The sequence below is a fragment of the Blennius ocellaris genome (assembly GCF_963422515.1).
Source record: "Blennius ocellaris genome assembly, chromosome: 20".
NCBI classification, from domain to species: Eukaryota; Metazoa; Chordata; class Actinopteri; order Blenniiformes; family Blenniidae; genus Blennius; species Blennius ocellaris.
Window position 1 is genome coordinate 14,174,116 of NC_137669.1, and position 19,990 is coordinate 14,194,105.

General features: G+C 43.1%; 2 protein-coding genes across 2 annotated transcripts; one reads left to right on the plus strand and one right to left on the minus strand.

Moving 5' to 3' along the window:
• Window positions 1-1,710: 1,710 nt before the first annotated feature.
• On the minus strand, window positions 1,711-13,358 carry fkbp9 (FKBP prolyl isomerase 9). The gene is made up of 10 exons (XM_080515934.1): window positions 13,051-13,358; window positions 12,127-12,272; window positions 10,956-11,145; window positions 10,724-10,869; window positions 9,521-9,710; window positions 8,460-8,605; window positions 7,774-7,963; window positions 6,520-6,665; window positions 2,057-2,220; window positions 1,711-1,927 (listed from the first exon to the last, which is right to left on the minus strand). The coding sequence occupies exons 1-10, from the start codon at window positions 13,251-13,253 to the stop codon at window positions 1,748-1,750; spliced, it is 1,701 nt and encodes a 566-aa protein (XP_080372060.1). The 5' UTR covers window positions 13,254-13,358; the 3' UTR covers window positions 1,711-1,747.
• An 867-nt stretch (window positions 13,359-14,225) lies between these two features.
• Window positions 14,226-18,784, plus strand: crtap (cartilage associated protein). Its single transcript, XM_080515936.1, has 7 exons — window positions 14,226-14,840; window positions 15,693-15,842; window positions 16,220-16,391; window positions 16,508-16,636; window positions 16,737-16,882; window positions 17,806-17,889; window positions 18,425-18,784. The coding sequence occupies exons 1-7, from the start codon at window positions 14,379-14,381 to the stop codon at window positions 18,470-18,472; spliced, it is 1,191 nt and encodes a 396-aa protein (XP_080372062.1). The 5' UTR covers window positions 14,226-14,378; the 3' UTR covers window positions 18,473-18,784.
• Window positions 18,785-19,990: the final 1,206 nt, after the last annotated feature.

Consider the following 19,990-nt stretch of genomic DNA (forward strand, 5'->3'; position numbering starts at 1 on the left):
TGGATGACCTCACCTTTCCTTCACCCCGTGACGTCATCCACCTCGTTGACATAATAATTCAACAGCAGTGCAGGTTACTGACAGGAAAAAAACTACAAATTTCCGAAAATGGACAAGTAAAAGCACACATCGAACGCTTTCCCCTGTGCCTCTAACCGCTGATATAATTTCAAATACTGCGTGTTTTGAATTGAAATCAAAGTTAAAGAGGCTACCGTGTAAGTGAAACGCCTGCCAGGTGAATAATAAACCAATGCAAACTAAGAATAGGCTGCCCAAAAAGTTTTTTTCTCTACTGTGTTCGTTTTACAACATAACATTCATAGTCGGGATATGGGCTTTAGACTATTTAAAGTTGGTCAAGGTATATTATTGCATTGGTAATTTGCATCAGTTGCGTCCCTTTTCAGTCATCGTGAGTTTCCCTGAACTTGGATGAGTGGGTCCCTTTAAATTTAGTTGCAGCAAGGAATTGTGGGGCAGCATTATCCCTCCTTTGAGAAAGGATGCATCCTAGGCTAAAGGAGGTTATAAAGGAAGCATTGATCCTCCTTTTGACCCTGTTAACTATAGTTTGGTGTAATATATATTTTTATATACAAGAAGGTAAACGGCAGCTTGTGTTAATAGAAAAGACATTGTGATGCTCCATTTGGCTCTATTCTATTCCGTTCTATTATTTTCTATTCATAAGTAAACACTGGCAAATAAACAGAAACACCTCGGGTATCTTCAGGTCAAGTCATTTATTAAAAAAAAAACTCAAATGACACAGTCTCCATCAACCATTGGTACTCCTGAATAAAAACATAATACAAAAACAACACACACACACACACACGTTCCTGTCTTTCACTCTCAGTCACAAACACACATAAGACCACACACTGACAGACAAATAAACAAAACAAATGACTGAAAATGATTGTAGAACATTTGAGGACTCGCCACCTTTCAGTGTGAAGCTCCGTGAGTCATTTTTACCATCTGAAACCACAGAGCGCATCCAGACACGTCTAGTAATAGGGGGAGGTGCAGGGAGGAACAAAAACATGTTCTAATTTATTACTTCCATGTCATTGACGTGGCTACTTTTTTTTTTTTTTCAACTTTACAAAAAGGCAGCACCTCTGAAACAAAAGTAACTTCTATCCATGAAACCATAATGCAGTAATAAATGTTACGGATATTTGAAGAAAATAAAGAGTGACACAACAGTAACAGTGATAGAAATAGTCTGTGAAGTCAAAGTAACGTCCATTGTGAATTTGGAGTGAGGCCGTGTTTGTTTGTTTTGTTACAAAGGAGTGCTTTTATACCCTTCAGAACTTAAAAAAAAAAAAAAGATGAAAAAAACTCACATAAAAGTAGGAATGAAGAACTTGATGAACGAGGTAAAACAAAAACAGTCATTCACTGTCATCATAGTCTCCCAAATTTTTTTTTTTTGTAATATCTATTTTCAATATATTCATTTTCCGATAAAATCCTCTCTTTTTTTTTCTTCTCCTCCGTCATATTTGGCACCCAATAAACAGGATCAACTACCGCCTCATTTTAAAAATTAAAAAAGCACAAATCCATATCAACAGTTTTCTCGCCCCAGCACATGTGTACATACAAAGCCTCTCCTGTTACACCCCCCTCACCCCCCCCTACCTCCCTCCCCCACCACCACCACCACCACCCCCACCACATACTCGTGGCCCCCTTTGTTATTCATGCGACCCTCCAGTACTCAGTCCCGTCATAGCTCGTCGTGGGTAGCAGACTCGTCTGCTTTCAGTTTGAACTCTTCCTCGGTGATCTTCCCGTCTCCGTCGCGGTCCTGGTTGGAGAACATGTTGTCGATGATCCGATAAGGGTCGAAGCCGGGGGCCAGGCGGCCCTTGCCGTCGTTGACCTGCTGCAGGATGTAGTCGGTGAACTGTGTGGAACAGACGGAGAACAGAGCGGTTTGTCTAAAGTCTCACGGAATCGCAGCGACAAAGAGAGAGAGAGAGAGAGAGAGAGAGAGAGAGAGAGAGAGAGAACTGAGACCGGCGTCGTCACACACCTCGGAGGGCTCCACCACTTTGTTGTCGTCCTTGTCCATCTCGGCGAAGAGGTCGGGGGACACGTCCTCGTTCCAGATGAACATGTAGCCTTCGGGGAGTCCCTCCTCCATGTCCACCAGCTCGATGTCGAACACCAGCACAGCGCTGCCTGGGACTTCACCAGCTGCACAAACACACACACACACAGAGTGTGTCCAGGATGGGATAGCCACTGTAGAATGTTCGCGAACGGGGTTCACGCTGAATCTCGCCACATCTCAGGTCCCTGATCCGCTGAGTACAATGCATGTGTGAAAAACGCACGTTATACAGTATATGTGATCTTAAGTCACATGACGTGCTGTGTTCACGTGACAGCCACAGACTGCAAAGTTCAGGCAGTTCTTTGTTAAAGCACCAACATCTAACCCGTTATTCATAACGGGGACAAAAAAGAGCCATCGGACTGTTACATAACACAACAAATAAATGGCTTGTTCCTAAAAACGCCAGATTTAAAACCACCACATCTCGTCCAACTCAAAAAATGTCCAAATTATTATATGAAGGTGCACTTCCAAAAGGGCTGCAGGAAAAGAGAGAGAAGGGGAATATAATTTAAGAGGAAAACTAAATTTCAAGATGCAATGTGCTAAAACGACACTGAAGAGGATGAGTGTAACAACAACAGGGGTTACATTTTTGAACCGCCTAAAGGATGAAATAAAACAAAGTACCAACATGAACCAGTTTAAAAAGCTTTTTAAATCATATATTATTCATAAGTATAAGAAAAAAAAGCAACAATTTTACCTGGACAGACATAATATATAATATGCATATAATGGTATAAAATATATTAATACTTATTAAACATAATAGATTGTATATATTGTGATAGAGAATATTATTAATTTTATTATTGCCACAGTATATATTTTGTATTTAAAATGTAATTGATGACATTTAAATAATATATTCCTAATATTATTATTTGTAAATGTTTTTGTTCACTATTATTATGTACATGTGAAGTATATATGTGTATTGTTGAATAATTATCTTTTATTCTCTGTAATACGTATTGTAAAAGTAGTTATATCAGTTTAAAAAGTGTGTGTGTGTGTGTGTGCGTGCGTGCGTATCTGTGTGTGTGTGTGTGTGTGTGTGTGCGTGCGTGCGTATCTGTGTGTGTGTGTGTGTGTGTGTGTGTGTGTGTGTGTGTGTGTGTGTGTGTGTGTGTGTGTGTGTGTGTGTGTGTGTGTGTGTGTGTGACATTATCTCGAGAGCCTTGTTTTGTTTTTTTGTGAAAGGGTAGGTGTGTATACGCTTTTGCTTCCTACACCTATTCGGATTCAAATTCAAATTCAAATTCAAATTCAAATTCAAATTCAAATTCAAATTCTCGGTAGCTGCGTCTGCCAGCAACATTAAATACCACCCTGGGTGCTTGGATCATGGATCATGGTCACAGGAAGACCACAGCAAGTTAGAGTAGGAAAGCACACCTCCTCCACCTTCATCCTAAACACAGGCAGTCCACAGGGCTGCATATTGAGCCCTCTGCTCTTCCCACTATTCACACAAGCCTGCAAAAACACCAAATCCACAATTGAATATGCAGACAGAGCCACAGTCACTGGCCTCCAACAACAGCCATGGAACAGACTTGGAAGTAGATGACCTATTGGTCAGTGGTGGAACGAGGCGAAGACCTGGGCCCGAATTCATAAAGCACCCGGAGGCTCAAAGTCGCTTTTACTCACGTCACTCTTGAAATCTTAGAATCCCTCGAATTTTAAGATTTTTTATTTAGAGTGAAGTCTGAAGGTTTCTTTAACAGACAAGATGGCGGAAAGATGTTCTCTGTTTGTTCAAACAACAGCGATTTAATCACACGCTACCGGCTGGACCGTGCAGGAATAATGTTTGACCCACTCTCAAGACACATGGTTCCATTTAGGAGAGATGTCTCTATGGTGTCAAGGGTTTCAGCACAGATGGACGATTCCCAGTTAGACGATTCCCAGACAGGTGGCTTTACTTGAGGAGAAGAATTACATATCTAAACACCAGTTGTCAAACCAGGGTGAAAACATAACAATAGTCACATTATAATTAGCATGTGAATGAGTTAAGCTGTGTACAAATGTAATTATTTTTTTCTGATTTTGATCATCGTGACAAAATAATTTTCACGATTTCACATTTTTAATCCAGCCCAAGATAATCTTAATCTCCTATACAGAGCAACAGGGTCAGCCACACCTCCTCACTAAGGTAAATGTTTCTGTCGTCTCCTTGCTCAGAGTTGCTCTCAGAATCTTCCGGAATCAGTCTGAAGCTATGATTCCTTGCTTAGGAATGTTTAGGCGAAGTGAGGAGCTCTCTGAGAGACTTTGTGAATATGGACACTGGTCATGGACGCCTCTAATCCATCAGATAAAGGGTTCAGACCACTAAAAACAAGGACAAGCAGACTTAATTCTTAAACCATTGTTGAATAATTATCTTTTAAGTGTTGAGATCCCAGCACGAACCACGGAGACTTGCGTGGGAAAGAAGGAACTGAAAGTGACCATATGTATTCAACCTGTGTATGATTAGAGTAAAGCAAACTGATTAAAGGTTGCAATTTCTGATTAAAAAGCGATTTAAAGTGTAACCGACACACTCACGCACACACACACACACCCACACGTCTCATTAGGAAGCAGGATGTTCTGGTACCGGGTGACAGGATGATGATGTAACAATAAGGCTAAATCTGAGCTTGCCTGAGCCTGAGAAAGCAGAATTGAAACCAGGTAAGAGGGGAGGCATGTAGGCGAGCATGAGCATGTAACTGACAAGTAGGGAAAAAACGACAATTACAACAAATGCAGAGAGGAGGAGTTGACAAGGGAGAGTTGTGAAAGAATAAAAATCTGAGACTTGAGAGTCTCAGGGAGAGATCAATGGAGTCCTTTGCGTAAGAAGATGCATCCCACAAGAGGAGCCGAACCCTCAAGGAGTCTCCGGAGAATTGGGACGAGTGGGAGGGCGAAGACCGGCACCGAGAAGAGAAACTGGAGTTTCTCTCCATCGAACCCACAGGCATTCACGGGTCACAGGTTGCAGCATCAAGACTGACGTCGCGGCAGAATCCACTATCCCTGTCGACGGAGGAATCCCCCTCCCCACGGGCGACCGTAACTCTGTACGGAGATCCTGCGTCTCCCTCAAGGAGGATCCAACCAAGACAAGGCCTGGGACCGGGCGCAGCAGCTAACGCCAAGTTGCTCGTCTCACCTCCCCTCTCCAAAAAACGGACAGCTAATCAGGTCGTATATTTAGAAAGCAGGCTCTGTGAATAGCTATTATTTTAATCAGGCTATTAAGAATCATCATTTATCAATTTTATGTAACAATGGAATCAAATGCTGTTGCCTAACCCCTGCTGATATTATCCCTAATAAATATATCATAATCTGTGTAAACAAACATACTATGCGTGATAATTAAACCAAAATGTAGTAAACTCATAAATGTTTGTAAAAAATGGAAAGCAGCCTCAGGAAATTATAACCGTGTCCCCAGAATGACTTTAGAGAAACCTAGAGTAGGACAGATGGCGGATACCAATAGAACATGCGGATGAGGGCCTCCTAAATGCATTATGTAGAAACACGGTTATTTCCAGATAGATGTTGGGTGATATAAAAAAAAAAAAAGGGACGCGCCTGGTGGGTGAGGGAGGGCACCGATAAATGTAATTAAGAGCTGAACCGAAAGCACAGTCTTTGTGTCCATTGGTCGACCTGGGCTCTGTGTTTTAGCAATAAAACTCCGTTTGCATCCAGTTCTCATCTTCCAGCCTGTTTTTGCTTTTGTTGACTAGCTGAGTACCGGTATAGTTACAGAATTATCGATATATGTTCGTGGAAGACGTCTGACATCGCACTTGGCCCTGGACTGCAATTCATCAAAAATCCACGACACCTCAATTGTAGTGACAGATGATAAAAGACAGCCTCATGCCTTAACGCCTATTGGTAGAATAGAGAGCCTTTGTTCAGATGCTGAAGTAACGTCTGGCTATCTGTGTCTTATTGGACAGAAGAACAAGGCCACTCATTATCAAACTTGCTGAAACCGGGATTATGCAGTGAAGGACACCGGCAACTCAGTTAAAGCAACGATCCTCCTCAAATTCTTTGACACTCCTTAAACATCTCACATATGTGACCTGATGGGGCGTCTGTCCTTGCTTTGCTACAAGACAATCACTTTCCAAATTGGCCAAAGCATCAAAGGCTCTGAGGAATCTGTATACACACGTGACCCCCTGCCGTGAAGGTCAAACAACACAAGAACAAAGAGATTGTTAGGAGGTTGTGTGTGTGTGTGTGTGTGTGTGTGTGTGTGTGTGTGTGTGTGTGTGTGTGTGTGTGTGTGTGTGTGTGTGTGTGTGTGTGTGTGTGTGTGTGTGAGAGAGACTTACTGACTCCTCTCTCGCCGTAACCCAGATGAGGAGGGATGACGAGGTGTCGTTTCTCTCCCACACACATGTCCATGAGACCGTCCTCCATCCCGGGGACGACCTGGTTCGCTCCCAGCACTATGTTGTATGTCTTTCCATAATTATACCTAAAAAAAAAAACAGAAAAAAAACAATACAAAATGAATGTAATTTGGATAAATCTTTTGTAAGTAGGCGCGTTATACTTGTCAGACAGTGACTTTTTCTTTCAGTCTTTCAATGTGCGGCACGTCGAGCGCTGAAACAGAAATCCAAGTTAATTCACAAATTTTAAGTTTGGTTTGTGCTCTGTACTCACTATGTGAGCGCCCTGCAACGTGTATTATTGTTGTTGCACCTTTACCAAATCAGCTGACTCTCAACATCTGTTGAGGAACTGAAACTGGTTGTGTTGTATATTTTGGTCTCGGCCAGCTATGCAAATCGTCCCATGAGCCAAATGTGGCCAATGCAAAGGGTCAATGCAGGATAACCAAGCAAAGTATACAACATAATCATATAGAAGACACAGTAACTCCTATTATTAATTCTGAGCATCAGGTTGTCGGTATGCAGCAGTAAAAACTAGTTACCTTGTCTCTAGTTGGCATGAAAGTCCCACTTGGACTGTGAGTTCATAAAAACATGATCTTGAGAGCAAGAAAAAGTGGGAGTTGCTCCAGATCAATTGAGGTCCAACTGGGATAAGGGTTATTTGTAATAGGCAGCATTTTTTCCCAATTAACTTCCATTTTTTTGGGAGGTAAATCTGGCTGTCCTGAAAAAAAACCAAATCACTCACTCCATCCCTCTTCGAAATACCACTTAATCCTGTTCAGTGGTGGACAAACATTCAGTTAAAAGGACATCTATTTCTACGGCATAGGTCAAGTGTATGATAGGTGTTTATAAAGACACCTATTCATTGTTACACTGAACAGAAAGATAAATGCAACCCTCCAGTTTGTCCCCATTTTTCACGAGCTGAACTCAAAGAGTTTTTCTTTGTACACAAAAGGCCAATTTCTCTCAAATATGGTGGACAAGGGACAAAAAAAAGTAGATTTTCACAACAAAAATTGCATCACAAAGGCCACATGGTGATGAAGCAACTGAACTAATGACATTCACATAAAAACACAATTTTCCCTCGCAAAACAGCACTTTTTAAATCTTTTTATTTGCAGAATTTCTAGTGCCGGTCACTTCCAGCTTACGTTCAGTCTATTTACTCACGTGGAGTCGATTGGTGTGCCGTCCATCAGGGAGGCGTTGTAGTGGTATTTGACGAAGTCTCCTTTCTTGGTGTGCGCCTCGCACTCCTGTGGCTTCAGAGTGACGGTGACCTCTGCGTTGTCCGCCGGGTTGTGGAAGTCGATGATGTGAACGTCAAACACCAGCACGGCCGAGCCGGGGATCTTGGAGCCTTGAGTCGGGAAGAAAGAGAAGCAAATATAGCAGATGTCGAATAATTATCTTTTATTCTCTGGAGCACTGTATTACCAGTGCCTGTGTAACCGAACATACTGTGCATGCTGATTGAACCAAAACAATGTAATAAGCTCATAAATGTTTAAAAAAAAAGAAAAGGAAATCAATCACGGACAATTATAACTGTGTCCCAGAATAGCCGTGAAAATACCTGGAGCCAAGTCCGATGGCAGTTACCATTAGAAACGGGCATGAACTAGAATTAGATAAAGGAGGGGCTTCCTAAACACATTATGGAAAACACGGTTATTTCCAAACTAACGTTGGGTGATCAAGAAGAACATGGGATGTGTCTGATGGGTGGGGGAAGACCCCGAAGGAGTATATTTAAGAGCAGCCCAGGACTGCAATTCATCAAAAATCCACGACTCATCACTTTTCGTTCAAGTGATGAGGACATCCAAATATCACACACACACATATAAACCCACCTGTCCCCTCCTCTCCATAGGCGAGGTGCGGGGGAATGGTGACGGTGCGTTTCTCTCCCACGCAGACCCCAATCAGACCCTCGTCCATGCCGGCGATCACATAACCTTGGCCCACGTAGGTGTCGTAGGTACGATTGCGAGAATAACTGGGGGAAAATAAGAACGCGGAATCACATCAAAGTCTGAGAATATAAAACTCAAAGGGTTCAGGTACCACGACATAATGTATGAGAATATCATTTAAAAAATAAAAAAAAAACACAAGCACAAACAAGTTTTAAACAATCAGAGATTTCTGTTGTCCACCAAAGCTTGAACACACACACAAAAAAAACAGGTTTCCGGATGACCTCCAAAATCGAATGGAATCTTCCATGAATCTGATGTTTTCCATATTTCAAATCAAAGTGTTTCTTCTTTCATTGCTTCTATCACTATATGCAGCTTTTAGGTTCTTCACTTGGCACAGCAGCCTCATAAATCGGAGTGAGCCTCTTTCAAGATCTGCTTTTTCCTATGACTAATACATCCTGTCAGTTATTACAGTTGAATGATATATAGCTTAAAAACCACTTAATCATAAATAGCAGCAGAATAATCAGCTAAAAGTAGAATAGTATCGTAACAGCCTTGGGCAGGAACGGGGCCCTTCTTCTCTAGAAGCTCGGGTCCTTCACACCGGCTTGTTCAGAAGAACGGACCAAGCGCTTGTGATTTGGTAAATTCAATTTGTATCCTTTTGCTTTATTACAATAAATTCTGTTTGAGAATATAACTTTGTCTTTACTTCTCTTGGATCAAGAACACGCGGAATTCATGGTGGTATAAAGACAAACTCCTTTGCAGTGCGAAAGGAAGTGGTTACAGTTCCAAAGAAGATCGCAAAGGCAGTGTTGCATAAACAAAACATGAAACTCAAGGTTCTTAGTTGAAAGTTTCGATTCAGGGGTCTGAAGGGCCTCAGCGCACAGAGCGGTGCTGCCACCCCGAGGCGAACTTGAGAAACTGCAGGCGGCACAAGATGAGACCCTCCTAGATGATCATTGAACATGTTCACATACCTGGAGTCAAAAAAGGTTCCGTCGAGGAGGCTGCCGTTGTAGTGATAGCGGACAAAGTCTCCGGCGATGGTCTTCCTGGTGCAGGAGTCGGGCACCTGCTGGTTCGTAACGGAGATCCCGTCTCTGGGGTTGTGGAGGTCCAACAGGACAACGTCGAACACCAGAGACGCCTGTCCGGGGATGTCACTCCCTGAGGAGAGGAGACAGAGAGAACATTGTCATGCAGCTCTGATCTCCACGTGGAGGGAGCACGGCTTGCTTCTGAACTGGCTCCAGTTCCAAAGAGTTTTATTTGTTTCTGATCCCACGGTGTGATTTCTGTCCTGATGCAGTGTCTCGTAATCTCTTCGAAAAGATTTTAGCATGTGAGACATTTTGACATGATGATTAATGGTGTGTCTGTGATGTGTGCTGCTCTTTGTGCCTTTTAAATAGTCAGACTTGGAATTGAACGATTTGAATAATAAGAGATATGAGGAGTGGAAATCTAGCTATTTATTTTGAAAGGTCCACAAATAATAATAATAACAATAATAATAATAATAATGATAATAATAATAATAATAACCATCATCATCCAAAAGCTAAAAATGTAAAAAGCCTCATCTGGAAGGTGACAACATATATCCATTAAAACGTCGATTTATTGAGGCTTATCAGACGTAAGTGTTGCATCCGGCATTTCCAGATGAAGTGATTATGTCGTGTATTGAGGAAAAAATACTTTTGCAGAAGAAATTTTGACATATTAGACATATTTACACTCCTTCAATGTGCAGGTTTGATTCTTTTTTTAACCCTAAACTGAGCAGAATATTCTAAAATATAGCATAACACGAAGCACTATTCATCTCTACTAATCACACTATGATTATATGATGATGAATCAGAGTGACATTAAGTAGATCACAAGATTACATTATTACTGCATCAGATTTTTCCACATCAAACCCTCCAGTTTGAGATTTTCATACTAAAATACAAAAAAAACAAGTTCTTGGGGATCCACTTGGACATTGGTGACACATGATGGGACATAAAGCTGAAGTGTAAAGCTGTGTTGCATTATGTTTATGTCTCCATGGCAATCGTCGGTTTTTCGAGCTTTTCTCGAAACAGCGAACTCTTTAAAAATCTTCATTTCATTTGCAAATGACACATATTACGAACAAAATGATGAGCCGTTAAATTCTGCACACATACCGTCGCCATTCTCTCCGTACCCAAGCGACGGGGGCATGGTGATGATGCGTTTCTCTCCGACACACATTCCCAGGAGGCCCTGATCCATACCAGCAATTAGCCAGCCGATGCCGACGTAAGTGTCGTAGGTACGCATGCGCGTGTGACTGCAGCGGAGAACAAATGTTAGACGCGTGCAGGCGCGTGTTGGTGTGACTGTGTGTATGCTCTTTAAAAAAAAACAAAAAAAAACCTGGAGTCAAAGAGGGTTCCGTCCAGCAAGGTGCCGTTGTAGTGGTAACGGACATAGTCGGACACCTCCACCTTTCTGGAGCAGACGGCTGGCGTGTGGTACGTGTTGATCTGGACGCCGTCCTCCGGGTTCCACACGTCCAGCAGCAGGACGTCGAAGTGGAGGATGGAGTCGGGAGGGATGATGGTACCTGCAGAGGGAAGGTAACATTCTCGTATCCCGTATTCTGTAAGTGGCCGAACGAGCAGTGCAACTGGAACTCCAGCATAATATCCCCAACTGTACGTGTACTCTAAAGTCTCTTTATTCAAGATGTTGAGACCCTTAATAATGCATAAGGGTTCGTAATGCTGAAGTTGCCCTTTCAAAAAGGTTGAATACTGAAGTTCAATACTTGTATCTCTGGTTTGGTAATTGAAACAAACTGCACGACTGTAAAGCAGATGTAAAATTTAAAAAAAAAAAAAAGAAGCTGAATGAGGCACATGTGCATGGTAGCCATTAAACGTCTCCGACCGATGAGCTGGCAGTCTCTTTTTCTTCATTGGAATCTCTTTGTACCTCTTCAAAAATCCTCAATCACACCCTTCCGCTACCTTGTTGAGGTTTTCTGATCCCTTTAATACAGAGCAGTAAAGGACACTGCCTCTGCTTTGGCCTGCCCATACATGCCCCCTTTCTCCCTCTCTTTCCTATTATCTAAGTATTTCCTGCTCGTACATGAGACATCGGTCTCTGGAAAACTTCTCAAATATGTTTCTTTCTGCAAACGTGCAAACAAATCTGCTTTTCGTGTCACACACAGGCTCGGATTAGCGGAGGGCCTCAGGTTTCATTACACGTCAACAATGTGAGTGGTTGCTCTGCACAAACTCCGGCTGCCTCCCGATCCACTTCCTGGTCTGTGATGTCCCTCTGACATCATCCAACATGGACGCTTAAAGGCAGCCCACTTCCCCCCCTGCCTCAACACAAAACACTGCTCTCTATACAAGACTGTAACTTCTGTTCCTCCTACCTTGGCCACTGTCCTCGCAATAGTTTTCTCGTTGTTATGGTGAGCTGTGCCAGCTGTGGGCCGACTATATCATCTGGGGGTGGTTATAATAGCCACATAAAACAGCCACGATGGGACAAGAGGGACGTTTGACACTCATCCAGACATACACACCGTATCCTTGTTTCCCGTAGGCGAGCTGAGGGGGGATCTTCACCAGACTTCTCTCGTTGACACACATCCCCACCAGAGCTTTGTCCATGCCTGCAATCAGCTGCTTCTTGCCAACAAATACGTTGTAAGTGGTGCCACGGTCATAGCTGGAGAGTTAACAAAAAAAACAAACCACACTGTTATTTCAATGAAGCATGCTCATGTCTGAATATCATTTACTTTAAAGCATCCCGTTTTAATGGCACTCAATTATGCACATATTTATCTGTTCAATGATGTGATTATTCTTGATTTGTGGGACTACAGGAAAAGAAATGACTTGATCATTAATAGTAGAATTTTAAGCACTAACTACAATTTATTAGTTCATTAGTAAGCTTGAAAAAAAGTCATGCCTCTGACATGGCAGATTGATTATGGTAAGAAATGTGTGCATTTTATACAGTTCACGGCTTTTTTGTATTTGACAAATGATGTGAACATGAGATGGATTTTAGGCCTGGGTCCACTTTATATGCATTTTTTTTAACTGTGGATACACTTTAAAAAAAAAAAAAAAAAAAAAACAGAAGTGGAGCTCAGCTACATTCAAAGGCCATGTGGGCATTTACCCATCAGGTAAAAAGAAAAAAAAAGAAAAGAAAATCTAATTACTAGTAATTTCTCAAATTAATCTAAATCTAATTTAAAGACTAAAGTCCACCTCCCATTAGAGCGTGGTATTCAGTAGTATTCCCGTTCCAGCTTGGAGGTTTTGGAGAGTTAACTTCCACTGCTCAGCCTCTCCGCTTTGCCTGCGTGGCTCAGAGGCGAACCACCAGACGCGCACTTTTACGCACCGCGCACGAAGCTCGCTCGGTGCACCCGCTCCCTCCCTCCTGAAACTGAAACCTTTCCCCGCTGACCTGCGCGGTCGATTCTCACCTGGAGTCAAACTTCTTGCCGTCCGGAAACGTGCCGATGTAGTGGTACCTGACGTAGTCTCCCACTTTCACCGCCCGGCCACACTGCTCCGGGACGAAAGTTTTCTCAATGAGGATGTCGTCTAACGGTACCGGAGGAGCGTTGCAGGCGGCGAACGTCACCAGCACCGACAGATACAAAACCCCCTGCATGCACTTGAACATTTTTGGCAGTCGCGAGCTCTCGGAAGGTGGAAAATAGCAGAGGGAACGGCCTGTAGGTGTGCGTGCTCTCTTCCAGGTCACCCGGTACTTGGGTTTCCTCGACTTGACTTGGATCGTAGTCCTGCCCCTGGTCCCAAGTGGAGGGAGGATCGGGTGTCAAGTCACACAGAAAACGCACCATATCCGGTTTTACTATCGCAACTAAAACGTCTATGATGGCTAAAAATGTCAGGTTTTACTACATAAACACGGACAACACAACGGGAATATGTGGATTAACATCTGCACGAGGTCGTAGGAGATATATATCAACCACGAGAGTTTAAAAAAGTTCTCTTGTTCTGAAATTACAACTCATGTTTCCGGTGTGCTTCAATGACATTTGGGCAGTTTTCAAACTGAATGGGGTTGTTGGGGCACCACGTATTGCTCTTGCGCAGTTGCAGCCCTCCAAGATGTGTCAACGTGGTAGTGAAAGGGTCTCCTCCTCAGATACATCCCCTCAGGGGCCTTTCAAATGAGAATAAATCTGAATTACGCCCAAGGTGTAATACTGTGCAGAGTCGTGGTGTTGGCTGTTTTTGCGCGTATAGACGCGTAAAAATGTGTTTGGTGGCCTTTTGGAGTAGTTGAGGCGCACCAAAGTGGAATGTTTCTACGTGGCAGCTCGAGGGGGAGGGAAACTCACCAGGGGTTTAATTGGTGACTGGAAAAAGGTAAAAAAAAAAAAATCTAAATAGAATGGACAAAGTATGCACACGAAGATTAAATACGGTACACTGCGGGTTAACGCATAGATAGAACACGTCTTTCATTGCCGTAATGTGTCAACTCATTAAAACACTTTATTTAGTTAAATTCTGATTTTTATTTTTTTTAGGAGGGGGGGGGGCTAATTTAAAACAGAACAGTAGAGATTCGCTTCTGTGATTCAGTAGGAGGAGGAGCCCCAGCCGCAGCCCCGGAGCGACTGATCCTGCCCTGAGCCCGGGGGAGGGGAGCCTCTGCCCGGATACGCTGTGGAAGTTGAGGCGGTCCCAAGACCCACGTAGTCCCGGATCATCCCACCATTTGCACGGCCTTCCCCCCCACCTCCCTCAAAAAAAAAAAGAAAAAGAAAGAAAAATGGCCCCGTCCACGTCTTCCAAACTCCTGTCTGCACTCTTAATCGTGGTTTTGTCCTCCGCGGTGGACTCCCAGTATGAGAAGTACAGCTTCAGGAGTTTCCCCAGGCAGGAGCTGATGCCTCTGGAGTCCGCGTACAAATACGCACTGGACCAGTACACCGGGGAGAAGTGGAAGGAGACGGTGGACTACATCGAGGTGTCCCTGCGGCTCTACCGGCTGCTGCGGGACAGCGAGGCCTTCTGCAACCTCAACTGCAGCTCGGTGCGTCTGGACGACGAGGAGAAGTTTGCGGAGTTCCCAGAGCTGCGCGCGTTCGGCAACGTGATGAAGAGGGCGCAGTGCCTGAAGCGCTGCAAACAGGGGCTGCCCGCGTTCAGACAGACCATGCCCAGCAGGGACACCATCGAGGAGTTTGAGAAGAGGGAGCCCTACAGATACCTCCAGTACGCCTATTTCAAAGTAAGAGAAGCTGGGAGGAACGACTGCTTCACTTAAAAATAAATAAATAAAATAAAAGTTGAGTGCAGGACAGCAGCGGTCAACATGGAGTGAGGTTATTTACTGCTTTTCAGTGATTCCTCCTGACGTCGTCTACGTGCCACGGATGCACCAGAGGGGTTTAAAAAAAAAAAAAACAGATCCCACTTTAACCAGCCTGTACTTGTCATGCGTCAACATGGAATTAGACGCATAGAAATAGAAATCTCGGAAACAAGGACTTCTCCCTTTATCACTTCTTCAAATTTAAGGTTCATCTTGTGGAATGCACGTCACGCATCTTTTTCTATAGTTTGGAACTAACTTATAACGTTGATCTCAATTTATATGTCGAGTTAAAATATCAAATGACTGGTAAATGTCTGTCTGTATGTATGTATGTATGTATGTATGTATGTATGTATGTATGTATGTATGTATGTATGTATGTATGTGTGATGTTTCTACTTTCAATTGACTGATTTCATTTTCTACTTATGTTTCTACATTTAAATAACATATTCACTTCATTAATGTGTTCATAAGTATTGATTATTTATCTCATCCTTCATTCATTTATTTATTCATTTGATTTTTCTATCGGTTCGTCCTTCCGTCCGTCTGTTTTCCCCAAAAGTATCTGATTATGAACAGGCAATCCGCAAAAAAATAAATATTATGAAGTAAACAACTGTCAAACTCAAGCTGCTGATGGTGACAGCAAAAAAACAAAACATCCATCCATCTTTTAATGTGGTCGTATTTAGCTGTATTTGTTACTGACAGTGACACAACATAGATATATAGCGTGTGTTTTTTGTTCATGTGTTTCAGTCGAACAACCTGGCCAAGGCTGTGTCTGCTGCTCACACCTTCCTGCTGAAGCATCCGGACGATGACATGATGCAGAAAAACATGGCCTACTACAAAAGTCTGCCCGGAGCCGAGGAACACTTAAAAGACCTGGAGACCAAATCCTACGAGGTACACACACACACACACACACACACAAACACAAACACACACATATACACACAAAAACACACACAACTCTGACTGCTCTAACCAGGGAACCACAAATGTATCTGCGCCACAAGATGAAATAAGAGAAATTTCATTTCTTGTTATTAGATTTTTTTTAAGTACATAGAATAATGAAACGGCATAAAACACATGTAGAAGCTGACATTCTACATATCGGTGTGGAAGCCTTTCTGTGTGGATTTTGCATGCCGTGCTCGCACGGGAACTTTCAGTCAGAACCGTCACTATTTGGTTCGATCAGACGTGAGCAGATGTTTTTAACACCTCCTGTGCAATGACTGTTATTTATTATTTAATGTGTTTCTCTGCCGTTCCAGATGTTATTTGTCAGAGCAGTGAGAGCCTATAATGGCGACAATTTCCGCACGTCGGTATCAGACATGGAGCTGGCGCTGAGAGACTTCCTCAAGGTCTACGACGAGTGTCTGGCTGCGTCTGAGGGTCCGCGGGACGTCAAGGACTTTAAAGATTTCTACCCGTCCATTGCTGGTCAGCCCCTGACTACATATTGTTTTTCTGGATTTTCTTTTTTTCCTGATTTTACAGTCTCCCCTGCAAACTTCTTGAATTCAGAATAAGTCTATATGATGTTCTTTCCTCTTCAGATCACTACGTAGAAGTGCTCGAGAGGAAGGTGACGTGTGAAAGCGACCTGACGCCCGTGGTCGGAGGGTTCGTCGTGGAGAAGTTCGTGGCCACCATGTACCACTACCTGCAGTTTGCGTATTACAAACGTGAGCACGCCGTCGTCCGCAGCCCACGAGGTTTCTGCACCTTCCTCTGTTGTTGTGCGAGTCAAATCTAGTGAAAGCGGTCCGATCTCTGCGTCTCCAGTGAATGACCTGAAGAACGCGGTGCCCTGTGCAGTGAGCTACATGCTGTTCGACCCCAGCGACGAGGTCATGAAGAACAACGTGGCTTACTACAAGTACCACAAAGACCAGTGGGGGCTGACGGAGGAGGACTTCCTCCCCAGATCGGTAACTGTTTGTGGAGCCCAGCTTGAGGGTATTGGGGGATGGTTCATCACAGTCACTCACACTCACATGCAAGAACATGCAGACTCTGCACACACACACACAAAAAAGCCCTTGTTGTGCTTCGAGGCAAGAGTGGATGACGTGTTAGTAAATATGGAACACATTTATTAATTTAGTCTCAAATACGCAAATCACTTCGATAATAACGTCACTTTGGCACCTGTGTGTGACACATATGATACGACAATCAGCAGCTGGTCGGAGTCCGCTTCTTCATCTAAACACTGACCAACGTTTATTAAGAGATTATGGGCACGGAGGTATAAAAGACTTTGTTTCGTTTCCGCCAAACTTCACACCGACTGAAAAAGAGAAAATGATTTGTCGTTGCCAATTTCTCCAGTTTTTTTTTTTGTCTTTTCCTTTGAGCCTTCCACTTAAACTGTTCTCTGTCGTGTTTTAATCATTTCCCATTGTGTGGCATTATGGGGTGTATTTAGTTTCTCCTGACAACTCATTTTGTGTTTTGTTTAAAACGCTTTACGCTTGTAGTCATTTCAAGCCTCTGTCTGATCAGTGCACTCAGCTGATGGAGCACTTTAGTCTCAATATACTTCACATGATCAGTCACACCCACGACGACACACACACTCACAGTCACAGTCAGTGAGGACAAAATAACAACACGTACATAATTTAAAACATTTTTTTTTATCTATCCATGGTTGAATACGGTTGCATCCCTTGCATACAGTCCTGCATAGGATCTAGTGTACTGATGGTTGCAGCTTTGTGTTATTGCATGACAGGGGGAAGCTGGCTGTCATTCTTTTATTTTTTTGTTTTTTTCAGGTAAAAGATACATAAAATCCATTTTTAAAATGCCTCATTATTTTGCACGCATGTGTGTTTGTTTGCGGCAGGAGGCAGTGCGGTACTACAACCAGACGACCATGCAGTTAGAGATGTTGGACTTCTCCAAACAGCGTCTGGCGAGCGACGATGAGGTGTGTCTCTGGCATCTTTTTCTCTTCATGCTTTGCAGGATGCCTCCAGACAGGTGATTGTATATGAATGAGATAAGGTGGGAATACACCTGTGTGATTCCCATTAAACAAGTTCACGCGAGGTTCTCTGCTTCCCTCATAGACGGTGTCCTTGTGTAACTTATGGAAAAATCCCGAGATTCTTCAGTATGGTCACATGATGTTCTGCAGTACAATGTGCCCTGTGTCTATCAGGCTGCAGTACCACAGATAGCCGTCGGGTGGCGGTGTGACACCAACTTTCTCGAAGTCATTCTGCTGCAGCACAAGGAGCGTGGCCATCAGGGCAGGCCACCATAAAGCAGGATTACATGCTGTACACAGTAAACACCATTCACTGGGCGACTGTAATCTCTTTAGTAATTTGCGATATGAGAAATCACAGATCGAGCCGTGAGGGGGAGAATTGAGGGCAATCCAATTTGAAGTGAGACAAACCCTCCTGAGTGGTCCCTGGTTCATTGTTCTCTCTCTCTCTCTTTTTTTTTGTCTTCAGGGGGAGGTGGTGGAGTTTATAGATGAGTTCCTGGACGAGGATGAATAGCCCACGTTGAAAACTCTGCCGAAACACTGAAAAACAAACACACACACACAACAACAAAACACTCCCAAACGTATTATTTATTGGGGTTTTCTGAGAGTCTCTGATTGATCACTGTGTTTTTAATTGCAGCATCACAGCCTGAATATTGATGATACTTGTGAGACGGTGCACTAAGTATCTAGGGATGGACTTTACAGTACAGTGGGGGAAATTATATAAAGACAATGAGACTTGGGTAAGGAATATTTGTACGTACTGTTTTATGAATTCATTTTCTCACTGTGAATCATCGAAGTTGTCTTTTCGGGATTTTTTGACAATAAAATACATTTCTAAAAATCTGATGTGAGGTGCCATTTGTGTGTGTGTGTGTGTGTGTGTGTGATCTGTTCATGGTGGACCGCGGCTGGCACCACATAGAAAAAAGGGTCATGGGTCCAAATACTGGCCGAGCCTTATGTGTGTGGAGTTTGCATGTTCTTCACATGTGTGCTTCTGTTTCTTCTGGGTACTTTGGCTTCTTAACATAGTCCAAAAACATGCATGTGAGGTTAACTGGTGATCCTGGATTATGCCTCTGTGTAAATGTGTGTGGTTCACACCCAGGTCCCACAGTGAGAAGCTCCCTGGTTTGAGTTTTGGGTCTCTCTGTAGATAATCTACAGCAAGTAATCTCCAGTAATCCTAAATTGCATAAAGTGTCATAGAAAATAGGAGTATGGGTCCAAAAGTAATCTATAACTTCATCTGTCTCTCCTCTATTCTGCTTCGAGAGCTGGAGCCGGAAACAACAATCCTATGCACTGAACGTTCACATCTACGGGTCATTTAGACACCAATTAACCTCATACGTGTGTTTTTGGACTGCAGGAGCAAATCCCAGCATGCACAGGGAGAACATGCAAACTGAATTAATCTATCACGAAAGACCAAATTGTACATTTCTGCTGATTTTAGAATGACTCTTTTTCAGTCCAATGATTTTTTTTTTTTAATCCAAAGTGGCCTGCAAGAAGAAAAACTCCCAAATGTGGGACAGGAGAATGGATCAGAGAGTCGAGCGGAGAGACATCCAGAGAAAACACGGAGTTGTTTAATCATGTTTGAACATTGAGTCTCCGTGCAGTTTGTCACACATCGGCGTTAAGAGCCCACAGGGGAACATTCCCTCTGTATTACTGTGTGTCTACGCCTCTGCGTCCGCCTGCTCTCCTGCCTCTATTTACCTGTCTTTTTCATCACGCCTCCTTCTGTATCATCTCCACTTCATCTTTTGAGGCGTTTAAAAAAAAAAAAAAAAAATGTGTTAGTCTCCTTTGTAAACATTTGGGTCAGAGAAGCAGAAGGAGGCGACTGATAAAAAAAAAAAAAGCCCGAGTTGGATAAATGACAAACGTCTGATTGTTGAGAGTCGAGGTTGCAAATCAAAGTTACACCTTTATAGCAAATTAGACGCAAATGTGTTCATTTGACCCGGAGAAAATGATGGAAGAGAGACATGACATGTTTATAAGTTTA

Bases quoted from the DNA above. Each gene is read 5' to 3' on its own strand.
- fkbp9 (XM_080515934.1), bottom strand. From the start codon at position 13,253: ATGTTCAAGTGCATGCAGGGGGTTTTGTATCTGTCGGTGCTGGTGACG. The intron at 12,273-13,050 runs GTGAGAATCGAC...TTAACTCTCCAG, and splicing joins GGCAAGAAGTTTGACTCCAG to CTATGACCGTGGCACCACTT. The intron at 10,870-10,955 runs GTTTTTTTTTGT...TCTCCGCTGCAG, and splicing joins GGAACCCTCTTTGACTCCAG to TCACACGCGCATGCGTACCT.
- crtap (XM_080515936.1), top strand. From the start codon at position 14,379: ATGGCCCCGTCCACGTCTTCCAAACTCCTGTCTGCACTCTTAATCGTG. The intron at 14,841-15,692 runs GTAAGAGAAGCT...CATGTGTTTCAG, and splicing joins TCCAGTACGCCTATTTCAAA to TCGAACAACCTGGCCAAGGC. The intron at 16,637-16,736 runs GTGAGCACGCCG...CTGCGTCTCCAG, and splicing joins GCAGTTTGCGTATTACAAAC to TGAATGACCTGAAGAACGCG.